The 27,022-nt window shown below is 40.9% G+C and overlaps 1 protein-coding gene across 4 annotated transcripts in view; it reads left to right on the forward strand.

Annotated features, from left to right (window-relative positions):
* Window positions 1-27,022, forward strand: part of DGKI (diacylglycerol kinase iota) — a 472,815-nt gene that overhangs the window by 389,552 nt on the left and 56,241 nt on the right. For all 4 annotated transcript variants that reach the window (XM_055084816.1, XM_055084815.1, XM_055084813.1 and 1 more), the window contains 4 exons: window positions 7,110-7,179; window positions 9,749-9,789; window positions 10,662-10,789; window positions 12,851-12,976. In XM_055084816.1, the coding sequence (XP_054940791.1) occupies window positions 7,110-7,179; window positions 9,749-9,789; window positions 10,662-10,789; window positions 12,851-12,976 (365 nt within the window). The remainder of the gene's footprint in view (window positions 1-7,109; window positions 7,180-9,748; window positions 9,790-10,661; window positions 10,790-12,850; window positions 12,977-27,022) is intronic.

A 27,022-nucleotide genomic window follows, 5' to 3' on the forward strand; every position in this document is an offset into this window, starting at 1 on the left:
TCAGGGCCTGACTGGGGACCAGGCAGATGAAAGTGCTAGATGAAGAAAGAAAGTGGAAAGAGGAGCAGGAGGAGAAAAAGTAGTAAAGGAAAATAGAAAGAGATATCTATGGATATGGCGGAGCGATGGAACCAGGAACAGTTAGGGGTTTTGTAGACACTCAGGGTTTCCCCATTTCTATGGGGTACAATGTAGTTGGCACACAGAATGAGCTAATACTTTGAGGTTTTAATAAATACAGTAGGACTCAATAATAGGTGAAAATGGATCTATTCAGGTGATTCCTCCTCTTTAAGAATTCATTTACTTAGAATAACACTAGAATGGTTGGAATCTTTCACAGTAGATATAACAGTTTCAAAAAGTTCTTTCTTCCTTTAGAGCCTTTACAGATATCTTTCACTTTCATAAGAAAACACTGTTGATCAGATCTGAGTCTACAGCCATTTGTTCATCCTCTCATCTCTTTTTTTTTCTTTCCTGCATATGTGCTCTTCTCCTGGAGGATAGGTCCGTGTTATAGTTCATCAGAGCTCTGTCTAGTCCTAGGCAAACAGCATGTGCCCACCAATATTTGATTTATTCTCCTTCCCTTCCTCTCTCTCCATTATCTGAAATCTCTTCCTCCTTATTTGTTTTCTGGATTCTAGAAGAGTCTGAATGGATGGGTTGAAACAAGTTCAAGGGAGTCCTCCTGGGAATTTATCTTGTCTTAGGGAAGGACAGGAGTTAGCTAGGAAATTTGGTGAATGTTGTTTTTTGGGGGGGCTAGATCAAAACTGTCAGAAATGGCTCAAATGGAGAATTAAAGTAAGACTTGCCTGGGGCCAGGTCTGTTTGCTGTTACAAGTGAAGGCAAGACAGCTAACACACACACACACACACACACACACACACAGAGCTGTTGTTGTTGTTAATGGAAGACTTTCTCACCAGAAAAGGGCTCCTGAAAATGTTGGAATCTCTCTCATTTCCATCCTGTACCACACCATCACTGTTTCTTCATCTTTCAAAGCTGGGTTGGAAATGGCTATTCCATTTCTGCACATTCTTCTGCTGCAGCAGTTGTGGGTGGTAAAGGGGTAGGTTTGAAGAGTGAGAGTTTTGAAGCACAAAACAAAAAGTAGCAAGTCCATTAAGTGGGATTGTAGTTGGACAGAGATGCATAAATGCACATTTCTAATCATCCCTGATGGTCTATTCACTAAGAATGAAGAGATATTGATATACAACTTGGTGACGGAAAGAGAGAGAAAAAATGAATGAATAGATGGGTTGGGTGCAGGAAATTATCAAGGCAGGCAGAGGAGAAATTTGGATGGATACATAAGAAATTTGGATGGATACATAAGAAATTTAAAAGTAGTGATTATTGAGTAGACATTGTTCAATGAAGCACAGATTCCCAATTCAAAGGAACTTCTATTTTGCCTCTGCATACATCTTCCCTAAATTTTATGAAAGAAAAAGAATTTCATTCGCAGTAAAGGTGTAGTTAAATGTTAGGTGAATATTGCTTAATTGGATAACCTACTGGAGTGTATAATGGGGCTGCTGTGCAATCATTAAATTATGTATGCATCAGCTCTGAGTAATTGAATGTAAATTAAGGGCAAGTTTGGCAAATGTGGTTCACATAATTTCCCTATCAATTACATATAATTCATGCCAGTTGACTTTCAAAAATATATAAGAAATATCAAGTTTGCTTTTGTGCATGCTATATTTTTAGCATGAGAAACAGATTTTCCATTAGCATACATCAAAAGAGAAAATGCACGTATCAGGGATTTTTGAAATGAGTAGTTTTGTTAATATTATTTATTTAAAGAGCATGCAATTTTAGAAGATAGAAAGGAGCATGGTTATGTCCAAGGTTATATCATTCTGCCTACACAGTAGAGCAATGACAGTTGCATTCATCTAAATCATACCATTTATATGAAGAAAAATAACAGATCACAAAATGAGCAAGTCAAGTATCTTATCTCTTTGATGAATCATTGATTTGATTATGCAGTTTGAGGGGACTGAGGAGACGAGAAGCCCTCAACTAGTACTGAAGGCTGTTGATGTGATTGTTAGTGGCACAGCTCAGGGGATTATGTGACTGTCTCCTGAAATGTAGCTGTTTCACACAATCACATTTCTTAAGTGTCTACAGTCAGATACTGTTGAAAGGTGCATATTTTTGAGATTGTTTTCTGGCTCCATCAGAAACTGTCTTTGTACATTGACTTTAACGTGCAGCATTCACAAAGCAAACATATGTCTGACCTTTCTTTTCACTGTCACTGGCAAGGATGTTGCCATGTCCATCATAGTGGGTCCATGAGGCTATGGATCCAGGGCCCCGTGAAATCCTGGGGGCCAGCCTTGACCTCCTGCTAGGGGCTATTTTGTTTCCTTATATCCCCTTTTCCTGCTCAAGTCTGACTCCTGGTCTGCACTGTGTTGCTGGTCACCCTCTTGCTGCCCCTGAATCCAGGATTTCTTAATGCCAGGGTCACCCACTCTACCTGTGTGCCAGGCCCTCTGTGAGGACACAGGTTACCTGATGTAACACCTACAATGCGTTAGTGATGTGAGTTAAGACAGCACCACAGCAAGTTTTTTCTTAACCTCTATACTAACATCACTACCACTCGCGTGTATTCTGATTCTCTTTTTTGAGTGGGAGAAACGGGTATAGGTAGACAAGCTGCAGGAGTTACATGGGTACAGAAGACTCTCATCACCTCTGCGGTTGTCATTAGTTGGTACCACCAGAGTATAAAGAAGTTTACAGATCTTGGCTTTGGGTTATTGTGAATTCCTTTTTGACAATCTGCTTCTCTTTATTCCTGCTCTACTTTTAATCCACCCAGTATACATTCATCTTTGATATTAAGGTCCTCAAGGTATTTGTCTCTTTTTTTTTTTTTCATGGAAAGGCATTTTATTTTAAATATAGCAGTGTGTCAATCCCATGTCAGTCCCAAGCTCCCAATCTACCCTTCCCCCCACCCTTCCCACCTGGTAACCATAAGTTTGTTCTCTAAGTCTGTGAGTCTATTTCTGTTTTGTAAATAGGTTCATTTGTAGCTTTTTTTTTTTAGATTCCACATATAAGCAATATCATATGATACTTGTCTTTCTCTGTCTGATTTACTTCACTTAGTATGATAATCTCCAGGTCCATCCGTGTTGCTGCAAATGGCATTATTTCATTCTTTTTAACGGCTGAGTAATATTCCATTGTATATACATACCACATCTTCTTTATCCATTCATCTGTCAATGGACATTTAGGTTGCTTCCATGTCTTGGCTATTGTAAACAGTGCTGCAGTGAACATTGGGGTGCATGTACCCTTTCAAACCATGTTTTTCTCTGGATGTATGCCCACGAGTGGGATTGCTGGGTCATATGGTAGCTCTATTTTTAGTTTTTTGAGGAACCTCCATACTGTTCTCCATAGTGGCCGTACCAATTTACATTCTCACCAACAGTGCAAGAGGGTTCCCTTTTCTCCACACCCTCTCCAGCATTTATTGTCTGCAGATTTTTTAATGATGGCCATTCTGACTGGTGTGAAATGATATCTCATTGTAGTTTGATTTGCATTTCTCTAATAATTAGCGATTTTGAGCATCTTTTTATGTGCCTCTTAGAGACATTTCTCAAGGTATTTCTCTTGACTTTCATTAGCTACTTGTGTCATGAAGTCTGCCAGGTTTTATAATCCTGGCTTATCTTAGTTTTCCGGTTGCACATAATTCTAGACTTCTGCTTGGTTTTTAACTGCCCACCCAAAGTAGACCTTATGACAGTACCTTTCTGGTGTGTACCCTTTTGTACCTTTCTCCACACTGATACAAAGTTACACACATAGATGTACATCATACACATACGGGGTTTTGAAAATAAAAATGGATTTACATTTCTTATGTATTCACTATACATATTATACCACAATTTATTTTTAACAGTAATATACCACGGACATTGTCTTGCTAATAAATGAAGCTATAACTCAGTCTTTTAAAACTGCTCCTCTGTTTCATGATATAGATTTAACCCTATCTCTGTGGATAGACATTTATTTTGTATACAGTTTCTGCCTGAAAAAACAATGTTGCAATAAGCATCATTGTACAGATTTGAATATAAAGTTGTGGCAGAAGTGTAACTGTATCACATGCTAAACGATCTGTTAATATTCGCCATACTTGTATAGAGTTTCGAATTGCAGTCACATAACACATACAGTGAAGCTAGCTAAACTCTATAATCAGAATTTTTTTTACATGAATGTACTCTCAGTTCCTTGTCTCTGGACTCTGGGTCTCTGTCGTTCCCAGTGATTACCATATTTCTAGGGGATTCTTAAGCAGATGGGTACATGGTGGTGGAGAGTAGGTAGTAACATGGCTGGGGAATTTGAGGGGGGAAAAATTCCGAGTTACCAGACAGTGAACTGCCTGTTAGGAAATACTGAAGATTAGTTTAACAGTTAACAAAAGCTGAAACTGTGGAAAATTCTTCAGCACTGGAGAGTCAAAAGAAGGTCTTCATAACCATTAAGGTCATCCTTTCTTTTGCTTTCCTCATGTTTTTGCCTGAGTTGAGTTAAAAAAAAAAACTTCTCTCAAAATTGACCTATACAAACCCCATCCATCCTTCAAAACCCCAAATGATAGTAATTCCTTTAGAAGCCATAAACCTGGGATTTAAGATTATGGCTTCTGTGGTAAGAGAGGCCTGTATTTGAATTATAACTCTACCACTTAATATCTGGATACTTCTGTGAGTTTACTTAAATTCCCAAAGCTGCCATTCTTCATTTGCGGCTTGCTTTTAGGTCCCAAAAAAGAGGTTCAGGGAGAATAGTGGAGTAGATGGTAGGAGAAAAGCCAGCCGCTCAGAGAGCTTCAGGTGTTTGATACTCTAAAGGTATTTCAGTACCTTTGAAATAGTCATTCCTATTTTTGTAAGTCTGGATATCATTAAGGCATTTTAATGATTAGAATCTTCTTATTTTGTTGAATCCCCTCTGATAATAAACTTTGATTATTTAAATTGGTAGCTTTTTAACCTTTTGGGGATCTCAGATCACTTTGATAATCTATGGAAAGCAGTGGAAAATACACATACATATAGACACATCAAATTTACAGGAAATTGCAGGGAGTTCAAGAATTGTTGAACCTATTTGAAGTGTTTTAAAGAGCTCTGGCTTTCAAAAATGTTTTCACAGAGCAAACATAACGTTCTCTTTAAGCAAAACCCCTTTAAGGAAATTGAGTTATATCAAATGCTTTGTGCATCAAGGTACAGAGTAAATAAACGAACAGAAAATAAGCAAAATAAGTCGGGTACATACATAAAACTCTCCAGATACACAGACACTCACACATGAAAAGGTATACAATTATATCAATATTATGTTAACAGCCTGTGGTAAGCTGGTTATGTGGCAGAGGCAATATATCAACCTGCATTCTATTAAACTAAATAATAGCCAGCTTTCCTGAATTTGAATATTCTAGCAATAACATTATCAATCTTTAGGTTTTAAAAATTAAAACATCAAGCATGTCTGTATTCTTTTAGAGTCAATTTTTACCTAGGGAAATTCTGATATTTTTCACGGCGGTCTCTGTAGCACATTCGACATCAAAATTCAGAAAGTATCCTTGGTGTTTATGTCCCTTTACTCTTATAGAAGGAAGTCACATTTCTGTTTGACATCTTTGTTTATTAGCCCTCACAGTTGCCACTAAATGTTTCAGATCATTTTCGAATTTCTTGATTTATAATTACAGTTCTCACTAAACTGAGACATATTAGTAGCTTTAGATGTTTTATGAAAATACATTAAGAACCCTAAGTTCCTTTAAAAACAAGATATCACATGTGTCAAAATACAATTCTCAAAATGGTAAACGCAATTCTCATATAAATAGGTACATGTCATGATTTCATTTAGCCCAAAGCTGGTTCAAAAAAAGAGGACTACAGGGCTTCCCTAGGGTATCTCTGTATCCATAGCTATATCACTTCTATATCTCTACATATAAATCTTGGTACCAGTCCTGAGTAAGACCAACTTTTCCTCTCTTAATTATGTAATTGGCAGAATCCATTCATATAAAAACTCCATCTACCCAAGATTTCTAATAATGGACCTTTTTGTCCCCGTAACTTCAGGCCAATGGCTCTAAAACTTTAGCATACATCAGACTCACCTCAGAGATTGCTGAGTGTCACCCCCAGGGTTTCTGTAGATCTGGGGTGGCACCTGGGAATTTGTGTTTCTAACAACCTCCCAGCTGATGCTGCTGGTCCAGTGTTCATACTTTTGAGAACCGTTGATTTAAGCAGAAGCTTTGCCTGAGGATCACGTGGGGCATATTAGACTTCCAAAGAAATCAGTGCAACCCCTGATTCGCTCTCTTCTTATCTCTTCTGTGTTCTTCCCATTTCCTTCCCTTGTCCCCCTCTGTACACACAAGATCATGAGCACCCAGCCTCACTCCAAGGACGCTCCTTCTGTCTGAACACCTCAAATCTCTCATAAGGGTCAAACTCCCAGTGTCCTCCCGCAGAGACCCGGCCTCCCTCGTCATTTGTTCCATTTCTGTCAGTGACCTCAATTGCACTATGAGCCAGGGCCAGAATGCTCCAAATCATGTGTTGTAAGCTAGAATGTACATTTCATGTTTTTAAAAATTATTAACAGCAGAGATTCTTTTAGTAGGGGACAGTTTTTTACCTATGGAGAACCGAAATACAATGACAGCCAGCTGCCACTAGTTTCTCAGCTTCATAAAGGGAGAGTCTCCAAAGGAAGTACATGTCCCAAGTTGTATAATTTATGAATGTTTAATGGAATAATTGTAAATCTCCTGGAAACTTTATATGGGAGCTGTTATGTGAAATAATTCATTTCAAAGCGGAGTCCCCGTGTGCGCTTGCAGTGAAAAGTATGCTTCCATCTCTCACCAGCGCTTCGTGTAGTAGAGGTTGCTCACTCTTAGAAATAGGTGATGGGGCAGAATGTGGAGTGAGGGATGCCCCTCAGGTCATTCAGATGGAGTCACCAGGATGTGTATGTCTCTTTCCAGGACCACGAAACCTCCTTCCCCAGGGCGCTCTCAGCTCAGAGACTCTCCCCACGGTGGTGCTTTCTAGATGGTGAGTGTTTCTGTATTTCCTGGAGGGGTGGGGATTGGGGAAGCCACAGGGTAAGGTATTGATGGATAGAGTGGACTCTAATTTTCCAAAAGACTATTCAGAAACCCTTCACGTGGCTCCACGTGATTGGTATTTGCATCTCAAACGCTGTGAACTTGCTGATGTTGCAACACGCTTTCCTGAAGTTATCTCCCTCAAAGCAAGTTGGTTAATCTGGCCGAACCTCTCAGCATCAGATTGCTCAAGGTGACATTTCCCTTTCATGCCCCTTTTCCACAAACGTGTTGAGTGCTAGTTTTCAGGCCAGTAGATTGATTCCATAAGCACGAGGACGGGTACTAATTGGCACGTCGCTTGCATATTATGGAACTTCCATATTATTTTCAGTAAACCATCATTTCAGGATGAGATACATTTTTGTGAAAGGGTAGGCATTTTCAGTTGTGTTCACATCTGCTCTGCTATTATTGAATGTATAATAGGTCGGTCATCTTCTGATTGGTTAATGAGCCCATTTTTCATCTCTCTCTCCCTAAATGCTGCCTAATCCCACTTTTCTACCCAATTACCCATTTTACAGTACATTCCTGCTTAGATACTTCCAGTGTATCTACTACCCGGTATCTCTCTTGTGTGTGTGGACACTTAGCTTTCACTGTAGACCTTTCTTTTGTTTAGCTTTGTGTGAATCTGAAAGGATATAAATGTGGATAAGAGAATGACAGGATGTGTGAGGGTGTGAATATTTTTTGAAGATGAGCACCTGTATCTATATCACATCTAATCCACGAAAATCATGACATCGGTTTTCATTAATGGCTTGTCAGCTGCCTCTGAAGATAATCTATACCTGCTCTTCTTCCAGGTCCTTTATTCCCTAGTGATGAGAAGCACAATCGTTTGTTTTTCCTGAATCCGCAGAGGAACAACTTATATTTAAGAAAATTACAAAAATGTATATGAATTGTTCTATATAGTCTATTTTATATACAGTCTTAGATAAAATTACAAGTGTGGCTAATGGTCTAGATATTAGTTTTACTCTAGAAATAGTTTCGTTAAAAACAGTTAACAGGTGATTGCAGTCATGGTTAAAAGAACAAAGTAGACTAAGTCCTTCTCAGGCAAATTTTACTCTGTTGCCTGCGTAAGAGGGCAAGAACCATGATTGTCTTATTTCTTAGCTCATTTCCTTTGGAGAGAAGCTACTCATTAAATATCTATGATTTCTGAATGATTATTTGCATTTTGAGTTTTTCCCTCTAGTACTATGTACTTTGTAGAAAATCTGTTTATAATATTGGACTCTGTTAGATAGATTTAAATGAGGAGGAACATAATTCTTCTGAACATTGAGAATAATCAGATTAATTTCTAGAAGCCCAAAGTTTGTCATTAAGTTGTTTGTTTGTTTTTTTCCCCTCAAACTACAGATGCAGGCAAGTCCCTTATAGGGATGCTTAAATATTTTTTTTTTTCTGTTTTAGCTTTCTTCAGACATGGCTTAAGGACTCAGTTTTAAAGTGAAATGATGCCTTTAATACCACATGTGGTCCCGAGCTCTGCATCTTCAAACTCTTTTCCAAAATGAGAATCACTTCCTCAGGAAGTCAGGCTACCTACAGTTTTTTTGTTTGTTTGTTTGTTTTATCCTAGCTCTATTTACTTGATAAATACATATTGAGTCCCAGCTCTGTTGAGGGTTCTGTGCTGATATCTTGAGACATAAAAGTAGAAATGAAACACAGATCTTTAAAGAGGCAGACATCTTAGTCTCAGAGTTCTCTGTGAAGATGGTTTTTATCAACCATGCGCAAAATGCAAATGTGCATATAGAGGTAGAAGCAACAAATTCTACCTGGGGCAAGGAGGATGGGGCTGAGGAAGGTTTCACAGAAGAGGTGGCATTTGAGTTGGTCCTTAAGACATGATGTAGTATTAAAAACATTTTATTGAAATATAGTTGATTTACAATGTTGTGTTAGTTTCAGGTGTACAGCAGAGTAATTCAGATACATATATTGGGCTGGCCAAAAAGTTCATTCGGTTTTCAGTAAAAATAAGACATTTTTTCAATTTTACCAAGAACTTTATTGAACAACGTATTCGTTAATCGAATGAACTTTTTTGGCCAACCCTATGTGTATATGTTCTTTTTCACATTCTTTTCCATTTTACGTTATTACAAGATATTGAGTAGAGTTCCCTGTGCTACACAGTGGGTCCTTGTTGGTTATCTGTTTTACATATAGTAGTGTGTATCTGTTAATCCCAAGCTCCTAATTTATCCCTCCCTCGCTTTCCCCTTTGGTAACCATAAGTTTGTTTTCTATGGGTTGAGACGTGGTTTAGGTAGGCATGTGTAGCGGGGAAGGGCTCCCTGAGCCGTGGAATAGCAGCAGCAGAGGTGTGAAGTCCTGAGTTTTTCTAAGTAGATTTAGGGACTGGCCAGTAGTCCAGCATGACTGGGATGTAAGGGTTTTAACTGTCATTGTAGGTGAGCAGGTTGTAACTTTGGTGCCAGAACGCAGGCCTCGCTGAATGCCGTATACGTTTTGTTTTTCCCTAGCTACTTCTGCTGATCGCTTTTATCGAATAGACAGATCTCAGGTAAGTTTTCCTGAGCCTCTTTGTGAAAGTGAAAAATTCCCCAGTAACTATACTTATCTTTTGCTTTTTTTTTTTTTTCCAACAAAACCACTGAAATGTGTACAAATTCTGGAATGGTTTTCATAGTTTCAGCTATGAGCTTGTTATCTGTCTTCACATGTTTTGTGATTTGTGGACTCAGGGTGATGTGGTTTGACCTTGAAGATGAATCCAGAAGATAAGTAGGCTTATAGATGTTGTCACCAGCCTGCACGCCAAATTTTCATTCACACTGCTGCTTTTACTGCTTCCTAGCCAAATTTTATGCTTTTTTAACTTTATTTCTGATTAGCAAATTTGAGACCTCAAGTGTATATCTATGTTGCTTGGTTTCAACTCTCTACTTCCCAGAGTTCAGTAATGAGAAACAAAAATGCTTATGCCCAATGATAGCTAGTGCTCCCACTGGAAAAGAAGGTACAGAATGGAATCCATTGATAAAACCAGGTGTTAGCCATGCCGCTTAGCTTTGACCGGATCCTGGAAGTCCAGGTCATCGTACATGCATGCTGGACCAAGTTGCATGTAGGGTGTCACTTCTTTGATAGTATTGGGAAGAAGAGGCAAGACCATCTCTGATTATACCTAACAGTATCCTGGTCAGAGTCCCAAACCAAGAAGGATTCAACTCTCCCCTTCCTCAGCCTCTTGCTACCATGTTGTTTCTGGGAGGGATGCCCACTGGTCAGGCCTCTGAAAATACACTGTGGTCATTTGCTGTGTCATAAAATTTCATTATTCCTCAAGACCAAGAATGCTTTGTTTTGTTATTCTTCAGATGATGGATTTGAAAATCTTATCAATCATCTGACAGACTCCTTTTTCTTCCTTAGGAACATTTGCACTTTGTGATGGAGATTTCTCAGGATGAGATTTTTATTCTGGACCCAGATATGGTGTTGTCACAGCAGGCAGGGACACCCCCAGGAATGCCTGATCTGGTGGTGGAGCAAGCGTCCGGGTGAGTGGGCTTCTTCCTTGGTGGTGTGGTGGTGAGGCTGGCCGCAGGGTGACATCGTGTCTGGTTTGGCCTTGCACTTGACATTTCTAATGAAATCAAACTATTTTGAAATACAGGTTTTCTTGTGTTTCCTTAGAGTGTAGTACAGCTGGTTCCATTCTGAGTCTGTCTTATGAATGTCTGGGTAGAATTACTCTTTCCACTCAGATCTGTATCATGTCTGAGTCTTCTTTCCTCACCACACCAGCATTTCCTACCAAACTAGAAAACACTAGTATTTGCGTTTGTGCATATACATCTGTAATGCCTGTATTATCATGTTAAAAAATGACACAGGTGGTTTGACAATTATTTTTTCCCCCACATCCTTTCTCTTCTTCCTCTCCTCCTCCTCTTCCTCATCCTTCTCTTTTTTCCTCCTGTATCAAGGCAGCCTGATACATGTAGCTATCAAGCACTTATAATTATGAGTCACATACTGTGCTAAATGCCTTTCTTATATCCCTACTATTACTTCATAGTGACTTAATCATCTTAAGTGCTCTATGTTTATTTCCTCATCTGTAAAATGGACATGATAATACCTACTCGTACAATTGTTTTAAGATTAAATGAGTTGATACATGTAAAATTAGGGCAGTTGGTGGCACTTGGTAGAGACTCATTAAAAATCGTGCTATTGAAATCATCATCATCGTTTCACAATGACCCTGCAGGTTTGGTACTGTTATTATTTTAAATCCATAGATAACAAAATTGAGGTTTAGAGAGTTTTTGCAACTTGACCAGTATTGCACAAAAAATAAAGGGGAAAAATTGAGATTTATTCCATGCTAGAGCCCATGTGTATTCTTACCACCACGTTGAACCACCAAAACATATTAACATTTCTAGATTATTTCGTAAATTCAGAAATGTTTATTTAGAGAGCTTTTTTATGTGCCAGGTACTACTAGAAGCACTTGGGAAACAACAGTGCAAAAGTAAAAACACAAAAACCTTTGCCCTTGTGAAGTTTAATGAACTTTTGTAGTTTACTGGTACATAGACGCTAAAGAGTTAAAATAAGGATTTCCCCGGAGAGCACACACACGTGCACTCAAATGGCATATGCAAATGTGTGCACACACTTATACAATATTAACAGACATATTCACTTGAGGTAAGCCTCATGCCTGTTCACCCCTGCTCACTAATTTGACCATGGCTGCAATTTCTGAGTATCCCACTCTGGCAGGCCAGCTGATAGCAGTGGTACGTCCCTAGTCTGTGGGGAGCCACGAGAAGACAGAAGTGGCGGCTGGAACAGATATACAGCTGTGTTTAGGAGCCAGAGCTAGTGATACTGGAGCTGTCCTGGCATGAAGGGAAAGCCGACAGGCACGAAGGATGGCCTGATAAAAAACCCTGGGGGTCCCAGAAGGTAGTGGGAAAGCCACATACGATAAGTCAAGACTGTCAGTTGTGGGGAAAGCAAGTGTGATGCTGTGTCCCGCTGTAGAAGCGGTAGGTGCTGGAGTCTAGGTGTCCTCCCACCCCACCTGATCGGGGCCGTAGTGTCTGATCTGATGAAGGGTGAGCCCATTTTGCCAAGCTCGCCCTGGGCTTTGCCCTCTCAGTCATTCTCTATCAGCTCTAGCTCCAGAGATAAAGTAGCCTGCAAATCCACGAGAACCTGAATCAGTCCCTTTCTTATTTCTTTTCCATTGCCCCCTCTGGAAATAAACTGAGAACTGGGAAGCTGTGAAAGAGCAAATCCAGGCTTTGTTATTTTCTAACCTGTCTTTCTACATCAGGCGCCATTGCTTCTTATCTATGTCATATTTTAAATTACTTAATCTTGAAAATTCAGTTTTCTCATCTATAAAGAGGGCAACAGCATATAAAGAGTTCCTGATGGTTGAGAAAATTAAACAGACTAATAAGGGTGAAATACCTCGTAAATACCCAATAAAGATTAATTTCCGTCCTCACATTTGGAGACAAGAATCATCCTGAGAAAGAGCAGACTGAGTCCTGTGGCTGACCTTGAATGTCTGGTGCCCTTCTCCTCCCTCCCAGAATGACAGACTGGTGGAATCCTGCCCTCCGGAAACGCATGCTGAGTGACAGTGGGCTGGGAATGATAAGTCCGTATTACGAAGAAGACTCACATCTGAAAGATTTCAGCCACTCCCGAGTGCTACAGTAAGAGCTCTTTCTGTCTCTTGTCCTGTGTACCACTGGGGTTGCTGGGAGAGGATTCTGTGGGGTCCTAGCCAGTGGGAAGGATTCTCTTCTCAGTGGTGCTCCAGCTGTCTCCTGATTGTGTCACCCTGTTCACCTTGCTCCCTTTTACCCACCCCGAAGCTCCCAGTGGAGCCTCGCTTTCCATTTCTCTTGTTCCCGAGCCTCAGTGAGACCTTGCATATGGACCTACACCTACTTTGAACCTCACCAGGGTTTGCTTTACTGGAACCCAGTGTTTACCGGATGCCCCTGTGTCTGCCATATTGTGAGGACATGCACGAGAGTGACATGAGTAGTTTGGAAGTGACATAGAGTGTTTTATTTGTGTGAAAATTTTGATGTGCTGTGACAGGTCAGTTTCATGAGTCTCCAGTTCTGAGCCTCTGGCTGTGATGTGTAATATTGCCAGGTGGTTTTGATGGCTGAGGTGCAGTGCTTGTACCCTCTCTGGGTAAATGATGCAGCATTTGTTCAAAGGTCAGGAGAGTGGGTGTGCTTTCATCTGAGGGATGGGTACTGAGTTTTGCAACAGTGTTGGTACACTCGTGTCCCGAGAATCCTCCCTCCTGTCACCCCTCCTTGCAGGAGCAGGTTCAAGGTGCACCCTGTGGTCATGGACAGTCATTTGCACCCATTGTTTGACTCCAGTCCAGTCACCCCATCTCAGAGGTTGTATAAGTTCGTTGGAATTCGTGAGATCAGGCTGGTTTCCGGTCCGATTCAAGGTCCTAATCGAATAGGGACAGTGACCTTGTAACTATGCAGTCTTACCATTTTTACAAAATAACAAGACGATTGAGATTCTTAGAAGCCTAGGGTTAACAGAAGAGGCAGGGCAATGCATTGTTTCTAAGACCGGAGGCAATTTTGGTGTGACAAAGGGGAGGAAAATGAGAAATCTGAAGCTAATTATTTTGATGGTAAAGGTTCTACTCAGACACCCCAAGGGCAAAAGGTGATTTCGTTTTAATTGCTTCTCTATACCACCTCTTGTTCTGTTGTGTGAAGAGTGGAAAGGAAAAAATGAATTACTATGGATTTTCCTTTTTAATTAAACCGTGTTGTTAGTTTCTGATGGCAATTTGCTTGCTTACAATTCAGGGCATTTTTTTCATTTCTTTTGTCTATGGAATTGATGCTTGTGAACCAGGCTGAGTCAGCCACCCACTGACAGCTAAAAAAGTGACCATCTAGCTTCGGGCAGGTTTATTTGAAAATTAGGGTTTTAATTAGCCATAGAAATAGAAATTAAGACTAGAAAAACCAGATGAGTGTTTCAGTTATTCTTATACACGGGCTGTTTCCAAAAGTGGAAACAAAAGCTCAGGCACATGAGCTCAATCTAGTTTCCTATGCCTTGATTTTTCTGTGTATAGTATGTTAATATGTGTATCATGATATGTGAGATTATTTCTAAGACAGTAACTATTCTTTCCAAGAATCGCAAATAAATGTACCATTTTATATAATAGTCAAGTTCTTAAAACCCTTTATCAAAATCAACTCTTATTTTTTATTCGGGTTATATTATCCTTTTAGGAATTTCTCTTCATATTTTATTGATCTTCAATTGGCAGATACTAGTTTTCCTGGATATTTATACTACCTTATGCCTTAAATGCACTAGAGCAGCTGACTCCTTTTAAAAACATTTTTCTGTCAAGTAACTTAGAAAACAAACATTCACTTCTAGCTTTGAGTCTTTCCAGCTGAACCTCCAGATATTGTGTAACAGAGACAGGCTGTCCCCTCTGGGCTCTGTTTGAACCTTTGACTCACAGGATGTACGAACAAAATAAAATGGTTGCTTTAAATCATTTACATACTTCACCTCACCCAATTTGTCTATTAATTCTGAAAATTTTTGTGTATGTGTGTTCATTAATTCCTTTAGGAAGAACATCTCTTTATTTACTTCAGAGAGCATCTTTGATACACATAAGTATAATTGCAGTTACGGAACAATGGAATTATGTAATAATATATATTTTATACAGATATGTAATGTATAATAAGGTCAGTAATAGCTAGTATTGATACTTGCTATGTGCTTTGCACTATGTTTAGATTATCCTTAACTCTTTCACCAACTTTTAAATCTCACATTGCTTAACAGATAAATGAACTGAAGCTCATAGAGTTTAAAATATTCATCTTAGGTCACCCAAGATAACAGTGTGGGAACTGTGGTTTGAGTGAGGTCTGCTTGACTTCTGACTCTACCATACTGCACTGTTTTCCCGAAGGGCCAGTGCAAAGGCAGGGTGCCCAGAGTCCCAGGGCCCAAGAAAGGTTTCCTTTGATAGCTATCTTTATAAGCATTTGTAAGGTGAAAAATTCTACAATATAGGAAGACTACATATGCACATTAAGTATGTACAGCTGCAAATTTACCCACAAGTAAATATGGTTGAGAACTAATTGAAAGCGTTTTTTTCTTTAAAAAAAGAGATTGAAACAAAAAATAAAGATAGGCTTTTATTTAAACATTATTAAATATGTGTTAAATATGCCCCAATCTAAATAAGCTTAAACATTATATGAAAAATACTAATGTGCCAACAACACTGAACTATCATGTTATTGTTTTATGTTATTACTTGCATTAAATCTTTCTATCCATAGAACATACAGTAGCATAAAAATATATATTGTTTTTTGGGGTTTTTTGTTTTGTGTTATCTCTTTACTTTTCATCACCTGTATTGAACAGTGCATACACTTTTAGGACTTGCCACTTCATGCAACATCAAATGTTTAAAATTCATTCATATCGATGTTACGGAATGCAAGTTTGTGTGCCCAATGCACAGTAAGGCCAAACAATGAAACATCAGAGTTCGGAGCAGAGAAAAGTTTATTGCAGGGCCAAGCAAGGAGAATTGGTGGCTTATGCCCAAAAGACCCAAACTCCCCGAAGGGTTTCAGCAAAGCATTTTTAAAGGCAACGTAGGGGAGAGGGGGTCTCAGGGTATGTGATCAGCTTGTGCACAGTTCTCTGATTGGTTGATGGTGATCAGTTCTTAGGCACCAGAAAGTCTGTGGGGCTACTTGCCCATGATCATCAAGTAGTTAATTTCTTCCATTTGGTGGTGGTTTTAACATCTGAAAAAGTCTGGAAGTATGCATCAGATACTATTATCTAGGTACTTCAGAGAGGAGCTACAGCAGAAGATATGGGGGAGGGGTCTGTCCTGGGACGGCCTCATAGAGTCCTCCTGGGTTACATTGATATATGTAGATTTTAAGTCATTTAATTTGGTATAGAATATTGTGTTATACAAATATGCCATAACTTATTCCTCCATTTAGATATTGATTTCTAATATTTTATTATTTAAAAATACACTGAGGGCTTCCCTGGTGGCGCAGTGGTTGAGAGTCCGCCTGCCGATGCAGGGGACACGGGTTCGTGCCCTGGTCCGGGAAGATGCCACATGCCGCGGAGCGGCTGGGCCCGTGAGCCATGGCCTCTGAGCCTGCGCGTCCGGAGCCTGTGCTCCACAACGGGAGAGGCCACAACAGTGAGAGGCCCGCGTACCGCAAAAAAAAAAAAAAAAAAATACAGTGAACATTCTGCGTGTGTCCACCTGTGTCGTAGGGTGTATATACAGTTTCAACATTTTTTAAAATTTTTATTTATTTATTTATTTTTGGCTGCGTTGGGTCTTAGTTGCGGCAGGATCTTCATTGAGGCACGGGGGATCTTTTTTTGTTGCTGTGCTCGGGTTCTTCGTTGAGGTGCGTGGGCTTCTCTCTAGTTGTGGTGCGTGGGCCCTATAGTTGTGGCATGCAGGCTTCTCTCTAGTTGTGGCATGTAGGTTTTCTCTCTCTGTAGTTGTGGTGCGCGGGTTTCAGAGCGCATGTGCCTTGTAGTTTTGTGGCACGTGGGCTCAGTGGTTGTGGTGCAGGCTCAGTTGCCCTGCAGCATGTGGGATCTTAGTTCCCCAACCAGGGATCCAACCCATGTCCTCTGCATTGGAAGGTGGAGTCTTTTTTTTTTTTTTTAATAAATTTATTTATTTATGTTTGGCTGCGTTGGGTCTTCGTTGCTGTGCACGGGCTTTCTCTAATTGAGGCGAGCAGGGGCTACTCTTTGTTTTGGTGTGCAGGCTTCTCATTGTGGTGGCTTCTCTTGTTGCGGAGCATGGGCTCCGCATGGGCACCGCATGGGCACGTGGGCTTCAGTAGTTGTTGCGCGAGGGCTCAGTAGTTGTGTCTCGTGGGCTCTAGAGCGCAGGCTCAGTAGTTGTGGCTCATGGGCTTAGTTGCTCTGGGGCATGTAGGATCTTCCTGGACCAGGGCTCGAACCCGTGTCCCCTGCATTGGCAGGTGGATTCTTAACCACTGCCAATGGGAAGTCCCAAGAAGGTGGATTCTGTACCACCAGACCACCAGGGAAGTCCCTATACAGTTTCAACTTTGGTCAGTATTGCACAATTTACCTTCCCATTAGGAATATTTAAGAATCAGTATGTGAAGGGACCTGAAGAATTATTGTAATATTCTAGGTACACCTGGCATCTATTGCTTTCAGCCTTAAAGCCCCAGTCAACTTGGAGATAGTAAAAGTTCAATTTTAACATCTTGTTTACCAGGCTAAATAATTCTATTAAAAAAAAAGGGAAATTTTAAATTCTTAAAACTGAAAATACTGTTTATCAGAATTTGCAGGAAATGACAGAAGTGGTATTCACAGAATGATTTATGACTCTAAATCATTTATCAAGAGAAAAATGATTCCATACAAATAAAGCATTCAATTTGATAAACTGGAAAAAGACTCAGAGTAGAGAACAAAGAAACAAGAGTGAAGAGAAATAATAAAGATAGAAATCAATGACAAGGAGAATAAAACAGACAAAATAAATGATTAACCAAGAATAAAATTTTTAAAAATTGGTTCTTTCGAAAGGTAAATAAGAGACAGAATTCTGAGAAGGTTAATTTTAAAATACAGGAGATAGAAAGGAATGCAACTCCAGTGCTTTCCCAGCTCATTCTTCCTCCATGGCACCCAGTCAGCATCTGCTCAAGAGACCTTTCCCCTCTAAACTCTAACTGACCCAACCTACCCCCACCCCAGTCCCCCGGAGAGGGGAGCAGGGCTCCTCAGGGTTTTCTCATAGTTTTAACTTTAGCTTCTAAGATTCATCAGCCTCCCTCCTACTTCAGGGAGAGCAGACAGAATGAACAAACAGAATGAAGTAGATTTCTGTTATTACTGGCACTGGTTACATTTATATTAAAATTCCATTTAGATACGTTACAATTTTTAAAGAAAGATTTATAGATTCATCCCTTGGTATCTGTGGGGAATCGGTTCCAGGACCAAAATCAATGGATGCTCGAGTCCCATAGTCAGACCTCTGTATTTGCAGATCCACATCTGCAAATTCAACCAACTGTGGATCATAAACTTAGTACACGATCCACGATTGGTTGACTCAGGATTTTGGAACTCATGGATACGTACATACATACATATGTATTATATATATATATAATGTATGTATCTGTAATAACTTCATTTTTCTCCTGTCTTCAGCTATTTCCTTTACCCAGTTTCTTGTTTGGAACTTTAGGTGATGGCCTGATTCTAATATATGTAGCTATTTCATGTCTGTGTGTGTATATGTGTGTACTGTCTACTTATATACAAGTCCTCTAGGGGAGACTACAATTCCAAAGAAAGATATACAACACATATAGGATCTTCAAATCCTATGAACACAATAAAAACAATATTTTTTAAAAATAAATTTATTTATTTTATTTATTTATTTTTGACTGCATTGGGTCTTTGTTGCTGCGTGTGGGCTTTCTCTAGTTGCGGTAAGCGGGGGCTACTCTTTGTTGCAGTGCAGGGGCTTCTCACTGCAGTGACTTCTCTGGTTGCAGAGCACGGGCTCTAGGCACACGGGCTTCAGTAGTTGTGGCATGCAAGCTCAGTAGTTGTGGCTCGGGGGCTCTAGAGCGCAGGCTCAGTAGTTGTGGCACACAGGCTTAGATGCTCTGCGGCATGTGGGATCTTCCCGGACCAGGGCTTGAACCCATGTCCCCTGCATTGGCAGGTGGATTCGTAACCACTGTGCCACCAGGGAAGCCCCAGAAACAATCTTTAAGAAAGAATTTTGAAATAAATTAGAGAGAAGTGGTTGACTCACCCTCTTACTGCTAGGACCATAAGGAATTTGTCTTTAAGTTAAAAAAAAAGTTTTCAGTGTCTAAGAAAGTGCTACCAAAATAACATGTTTCTGGAAACACATTCGCTCTCATCATTAATTGAACCACCACAATTCATAACAAGACTATATTTCATTTGGGCAGGAGATTCATAAGGAAGTAATTAACTAAAATTTTAGCAGACAGAATCTGATTCCAAATGAAGACTTTTCCCAACTTTATGATCTATGAGATAAAAAAAGAAAAATAGGCACTGAGTGAAAACTCTAGTATATTCTTTCCAAGTCCTCTTTGAGGAGAGGACAGACTTACCCCTGAACTTACCTCTGAACCTCTGGGTTAAGGGAAAACAGGTAAAGGGACTGCAAGGTATTGTTTAGTTTATGAATAAAAATAATCTTTTCTAGTTCTTATGTTTTGTGGTTTGTGCAAAACCCCCAAAAGAAAAAGAAAAGGAAAAAATGCACATGTTCTTAGTATCTCCAAGTCCTGAGTCTAGAAGAGCTAAGGTGAAGGTCACACAGGTAAAAATAAAAGATCTTGCCACTGGATTAAGACACTGGGGAGACAGTGTAGGGAACCACCAAAGGCAGACATTCAATCCAGACATCTGTGTACTCAGGTATCTGTTACCTGCTTAGCTTAAGAAGGGTTGATGGATTTTTATGATCAGTGGAGCATTTCTCTCTCTAACAAGAGACAGAGTTATGAAAAATTGAACTATAATGTATCTGGTCTGATTTATGACTTCACTGGAATCTAAAATGGGTTGAGCCATTCAGTTAGTCATTAATTTATTGAGAAAATATGTATTCCGCACCTTCTGGGTAGAAGCAATACATATACCTAGGCATTGACGATGTAAAACTAAATGAGAAATTATTGTCTTTGAAGAACTTATATTCAGAGGGGAAATAATAAACCAATTATTATAGTTCCCTGTGATAAGTGCTATAATGGATATATGCGTAGAGTGTTCTGGAAACAAGAGGAAAGAGAATTTGCTGCTTTCTCCAGATTTCACTTTTTTATTTTTATATGAAAAGGATGACTATTTAAAGAATTAATGAAAACGCAAGCCACTAAGAAAAAAAGAGGCTTTTTAAGGGCTCTGTGCTTATTTTCTTCAACTTTTGCCCATGAACAGGTATCTGCTTTTCATCATTATATCACCAGAAATACCTCTCAAATAATTCAGTACTCCCTGACAGTTGCATATCACTCTACCTAATGTGTATTTAAGGATGTTTGTACAACCTGGCAAGTTATTTAGGGATATTCAAAACAGCTAACAATACTTTAAACTGAAAAATTGACCTTTTTTAGTGTAATCTGTAATTCTGAACCATCCTATCAAGAAGATAGCCCTGAAATTCACCTCTTCCCAAAACTCAGAAGTTCTGGACTGAACATAGGAGTAATAGCTTCATGCCTCTCTTATCTCCAGCTATTTCCTTTGCCCAGTTTCTTCTTGGAACGTTAGGTGATGGCCTGACTCTAAAAATAAAGGTTAATTGCGCTTATTGTCGAAGCTCCAGGTTCTCAACAGGAAGACAGACTATTGCGCCGTGATTTTGGTTGTGGAAATATCCTTCGAGCATCACAATCAGATAAGACGGAGAAAATTAATCCTCTTAGTGGGAAACAGGTTTTGCTGGAATGTATCTTAGGGATGAAATCAGTGCTCTCAGGATAGAGACGGTCCCTTGCATGACTGGTCTAACTCTTGCTCTCCCTGGCTAATCACTCAAGCTGGAAAAACTGCCATTTAGCTGACATGTATCTTCCTTTCTTCTTTTTTCCCTAACTTACCTCCAGTCATTGCCCTCTCTAGCCAAGCACATAATGATACTATGTCCCTTTACGTGGGCAAAATAATTAATAAGGAATTTTGCTCTGTTCTTTCTATAGTTGCTCCTCAATTTGATCCAGGGAATTAACATAGTAAAATAATAAAGATGCACTGAATCCCTGACTCAGGGAACCCTTGCTATTTTACAAGCGAGCAAGTAAAAGGTAACTCTGGTGGGTATTAGGGGTTGTAGGTGCCCTGTTGATAAGCACAGCGGTGCGGTGAGGGGAGGGGGAGGAAAAATTGTTTCTAGGAGCCTGTGCAGTGAGATGTTAGCGTGTCTCCCATGCATCTCTGGACTATTTTGGTTGTGTTAGTGAAGTTTAGTTCTTGAAGAGGTTTGGGATGTTCTTTGGACGGAGGGGAAGAAACTTGGTATGTGGGGAACCATAAACCATCAAAATTTTATGGATGAAACAGAATTCTCAGATTTCCAACTAAAGGAGACAAGGCAAAGCCAGAGCATTAGGAAATATGGGGGCAATTTGTGTAGAAAAGCACTTTTCTTGAGTTTCCTAATAGGTAGAGAGCAGTGGAAAGGGCCTCTTAGGAAATTATTGAGTCTTTTTTTTTTTTTTTAATTTATTTTTGTCTGTGTTGGGTCTTTGTTGCTGCACGCGGGCTTTCTCTAGTTGCAGAGAGCGGGGGCTACTCTTTGTTGCAGTACGCGGGCTTCTCATTGCGGTGGCTTCTTTTGTTGCAGAGCATGGGCTCTGGGTGCACGGGCTTCAGTAGTTGTGGCACGCGGGCTCAGTAGTTGTGGCTCGCAGGCTCTAGAGCGCAGGCTCAGTAGTTGTGGCGCACAGGCTTAGTTGCTCTGCAGCATGTGGGATCTTCCCGGACCAGGACTTGAACCCATGTTGCCTGCACTGGCAGGGGGATTCTTAACCGCTGTGCCACCAGGGAAGCCCCAGAGTCTTCTTTAAAAACAGAAGAGATTACTATTTCCTTCCAACAACACGCTCTGCCTTAGGGCATTAAGGAAAGCAGGTCAGAAGTAACAAGAGTCTTTTGTGACAAAATCACTTAAGCACCATTCTAAAATGGGGAAAATAACTCCATCTCCCTCTGCACTGGGGAAGTTAGAGTGAGTATTGTTATGCCAACATAGGAAGGGGAATTTTTGTTTGTTTTCACTGGCTGTGCTACAAGTGGAGGCTTGGACACACAAGAGAGCCCCTCTTATTCCTCTGTCTTGTGTCCCCTGGGAGCAGCCCTGTGCTGGTGCAGGGTCACAGTACAGTCCATTTTTGTGCGGTCAGTCCTCTCTTCCTTGAAACAGTGGCTGGATCTTCCTTGAGGACTTGACATTGAAATCTCATCAGTTTGGAAAATAGGGATGGTAGGGTATGTTGGACGGGATTCAAGCTAGAAAAAGTTGGCATAGATGCAGGGAATGTTAGTTCTACAAAACGATGCCACGTCTCTCCTCGAGGGCCCAGTTTTTTTAAGCAACGGGATTAAAATTTAGTCAAGAGTGATAAGAACCATCCCCTGGGAATGCTGGCAAATGTCCCTGCCGTCAGGAAAGTGCCCACAGTTTCTGAGGGCTCCAACAATGATTTTCCTTCCTTTCCAAAAGGGGGCAAATACGCAAAGTTAAGTGTCCTGTCATGTCACTTTCAGAGGACCCCACCCTGTGGACCATGGTCCTCGACACGTGCCCCATCACTGGGCTTCCATGGCAGGTTTTGGCAATGGAAGGGAAGGTGGGAGGCAACTTCTCTTTCCCACAGATGGCCACTTTATAAGGGTGCCCGTCAGGACCTGAGCTAAATATTTGTTTCTCCCTCTAACAATCAGAGAAGAGGCTGTAGTTTCTCCTAAATATGACTTTGGTACATCTACCTGTGACCTGAAATATTGCTACGTGTCAGTCCTCTCTCCAACACTGGTCCTGGGACTAACCCTCCAAAGGCTGCGCGCATCTCCTCGGAAGGTCACTGAGGAATCAGCTCACTCCTGGCTCCCTCTTTCCCGCCTCCCTACCTCTGCAGAGAGGACCGGGCCTTCAGGGAACACCAGTGAGACAGCGCTGGGGAGAGCAAGTGAGCCTCTGTGTCCTGTTCCCCGTCCCATTCGCCCCACTTCCTCAGAGCCCAGTGCGTTCAATGTTCGGAGGTCTGTTGCAAGGTTTCAGCTGTCTCCTGACAGCCCCTCTAACCACTCACCTCCAAAATAACCCGTCCATCCTTTTGCTTCTTCCTCAAACTCCCACCAGACCTCTTGTTTGCTCAGTGTGTCGGCCTCAGTGTGAGTCATGTGATTAAATTGATTTGAAGGGTGAAGGATAATTTTGAAATCCTTCTAAAAGTATTTGCCTGTGAGTCTCAGGTTGGAGAGATATTGACCAGTTATCGCCCGGTGTGCTCAGGAGCGGGGTCAGAGGTGTGAAGGGGGTGCATTTATCGCTCTTGGAAATGGGAGGTTGTACAGAGTGGAACTTCTCTCAGAAGCCTCTGGGGACCTCTGAACCCACAACCCCGAAGAGACCAGGGTAAGGAATAGCTCTACAATGTAGAGAAGCTGCTTACTTGGAATTCAGGGAAAGGGGGACCACGTTTTCCCTTTTCCTAACTTTTCTGGCTCTTGAGCTGATCACCAAGCATAAGAGCAACTACAACAACAGACATTACTTTACGACTTTGTCCAGTGCTCCCTTTAATGGTAGCCTCACCCAATAGCCCCCTTGGAATCTCCTTGAAAGTGGGAGATTTCTAAGTGGGAACGTTGTAAGTTCAGTATCCGCCGCAGGTTATAGTTAAGCACGTAGGAGTGCTTAATATTCAAACGTTGGATCAACTGAGTTGTTCTCAAAAGAGTCTGTGGAGCCCGTTTTCACTTCTTGTACCATGATTTATTTGCATCAACTTATCGTTTTCTCTTAGAGCTCCTTTCCTGTTTTGGGTTGTTTATAGTATATCACATAAAAATACAAAATATATCACTTAGAAACTGCACCTTCCTTGGACACAGAAGAGTTGGGCAGAGAGAGAGACTTTTTTTTAGATTTTGTTTCCCATGCCAGTGTTTTGAACATGAATTCCCTCTTCTGAGAAGTGGGTTAGCTGGGAGGAGATTTTGATAGGAAAACTTCTGGAATATATTATAGTTTTCTTCAGGAGAAGTGCCAAAGCAGCTCCCACATCCGCCTGTTTTTTCTTCCATTTTCCAATGCTGGATTCAGAAATCCGTATTGCATTTCATAAAAATAATTAGCTGTGGGTAAGCCCTTGCTCAATTGCCTTGGCTCCACAAGGTAGATATTGCCTGTCCTGAATCATGTGATACGTGAGAGGGTCGTTTGTATAAGTTTCTTGTGTTAATACCAAACGTAGCACTCATGTGATTTGCCCTCACAATTTAGAGCTTCCTGTTTCAATTTATGGTTAAAAAAAAAAAAAGTCCACACTTAAAAAACTCCAGATGGATGGCATCTCAACAGCAGTTGTTGGCCAGGGCTCCCAGAGTCATTAGCCTAAAGCCGGCAGCTCTTTCTAAAAGATATTCCCTGCTGATACTCCCCACCAGGTCTCTGCAGGTATATCTTCCTTGATCAGATTTTAGAATAACATGCCTTTTCTATTCCTTTAATCCCTTTTTAGAAATTAGGCAGGCAACTATATTGCAAAGACCGATTTGTAATATGAACTATCACATCTGTCTCTTCTCTGCATGATTGTACAATGTCTGATGCACAATTTTTTGGTAGTTTTTACATCTTCAAAAGGTTAAAGTATTTCCCAGGAGTGTTCATATTTTACATAATAAAAAGCGTGATGGTCAATTTTTCATGTTTAATGAACTTGGTCTGTATTAGGTTCTTCCAGGTCATCTCTCTTTTTTAAAAATCTCTTTCTTCTTGTAGCCAACGCCCACTTTTGTCCGTTTCTCCTCATCTCTAACCATGCATTTCAAAGAAACTCCTTCCCCTCATTTTGTTGCAGTTCTTAGGGATGAATAGTAGGTGGCAGTAAAATTTCAAGCTCAAAGGGCATTGGGAGTTTCTTCCTCACACTCTGCAGACTGATTAAGGAGGGTGTATAGAAGAAATTGAATCGTACAGGCCGGTGATAAAACAGTGCTGTCTGCAAAACACCAAATATAACTAAACACGGGAACTTATTAAAAAGGACATTTCAGGTACAGCTCACGTTGGGATCATCTTGGATAGGAGAGTCTTAATAGGAAATTATGAGCATGAACAGAATTAGAGGAAATTTACATCAAATGAAGAACTCCCCAGGCAGCCTCTATTATTTGAGTTCTGGAACTTATTTCCCTACCTCCACACAAACGCCCATCTCTCTCTCCTTCCTCTTTCCACAACCCTCCCTTCTGTTGGTGGTGAATGTTACCTTTGAGGCTGCTTGGCAAGTCCTGAATGGGTTTGTGACCAGTTGAATAGAGAATGTGTTTGTCTTTCTCTCATTTCAGTGCCACTTTGTGTGGTTGCTGTACCTTTCGTCTCTTTTGCTCTCATTCTCGCCTGCTCTCTTACTGTATGTGCTTTGTTCATTGTCTTAATAGCAATATTCATAATTAGAGGGAGGAAAAGCAAACAGAGAGGATTGTATAGTTGATGGAGGTTCTCAGTGCTAAGGGATTCCTGGTTCTATTTTATCTAGTTAGAGATGCGTAGGGCCTGCAGTGATGGTGGTGAAGATGTCAGCTAGACCTATGATCTCACTGTTGCTCCCTCAAACCCTCAAAATGATGTCGTAGGTTGGGCATAGCAGTCCTTAGGCAATGCATGTCCTTGAGGGACGCTCAAGGGAGAAGCCTATTGCCCAGAGATGATTACCTATAGCCATGCTTTGAGACCATATTAGATCATCCCTTGGCTGGCTTGACTTAAATGAAAGTTCTTTGTCCATCAACAGTTTCAGGAAATAAATTGAATTTCTGTAGCTTCATCAGTTCAAGGTAAAACAGAAGCAAAACAAAGATGGTGTTTCTTCAGCAGTGGTGTGTGGACCCTTGAAATGTGCCTGGAAGGGATGTCCAGCTGGGAAATCAGTTTCCACTTGAGACATTACTCAAGAGTTTGTTAACAGACAACTAGAAATAGTGGTCCAGGCAGGAAACAGAGTCCAACCTGGGGAACTTTGCCCAGGCCTGAATGTTCTTAATGTTCTTCAGTAGGAGCAGGTGCATCAGCCCATGATGGGAGGCTGTGTGTACAGAGATACTGGCTTTCACCAAAGTGTAAGAAAGGTGGATGAGATGAGCCCAGGGAACTTTCAGGGCTGTGGTCAGGAGAGGGAAGAAGAAATGAAAGTAGAATGACAAAGGAGAGAGGGAAACAACATTCAGAGTTGATATAAAGCTAGAAACCAGATACTTCTCTTTCTCTTCCTGAGTAGGTTGGATGATCCACCCTGTGCTCATAGAAAGTAGTGTTTTTGATGTGGTCCTCATCCGAAGAACTAGAGGGTAAAGAGGAATGTTAGGCATGACAAGGAAAATTGGTGAAATATATGCAGAGAGAGTTGCTTTCAGTGTGCAGTCATGGACTGGCCTGTTCACGAGGATTTCGCAGCTGAGGGTGGTTTATTTGCAGTGTGCCAGGCGGAGTCTAGAGGTAGCACAGCTTCTAGACCACCCTGCCATTCCTCCTGTGTTTTCTCTTTTAATTGCATGATGGTAACCAGGAAATGAAGGGCCTTGGTTCCTCCAGCCAGGCCTGTGGGTTGGTATGAATATCGCAGAGCTCCCTCCCCGACCACAGTCTTATAGAAATAATCCGTGGCTAAGTATTTTCAGAATATGAATCTCTGCTTTTGTGCCTATTCAGATGCCTCTTACACCTGTCCTATATATATATATATTTTTTTTTTTTGCGGTACGCGGGCCTCTCACTGTTGTGGCCTCTCCCGTTGCGGGGCACAGGCTCCGGACGCGCAGGCTCAGCGGCCATGGCTCACGGGCTTAGCCTCTCCGTGGCATGTGGGATCCTCCCGGAC

This window comes from Physeter macrocephalus, chromosome 5, assembly GCF_002837175.3.
Source record: "Physeter macrocephalus isolate SW-GA chromosome 5, ASM283717v5, whole genome shotgun sequence".
In the NCBI taxonomy this organism is placed as follows: Eukaryota; Metazoa; Chordata; class Mammalia; order Artiodactyla; family Physeteridae; genus Physeter; species Physeter macrocephalus.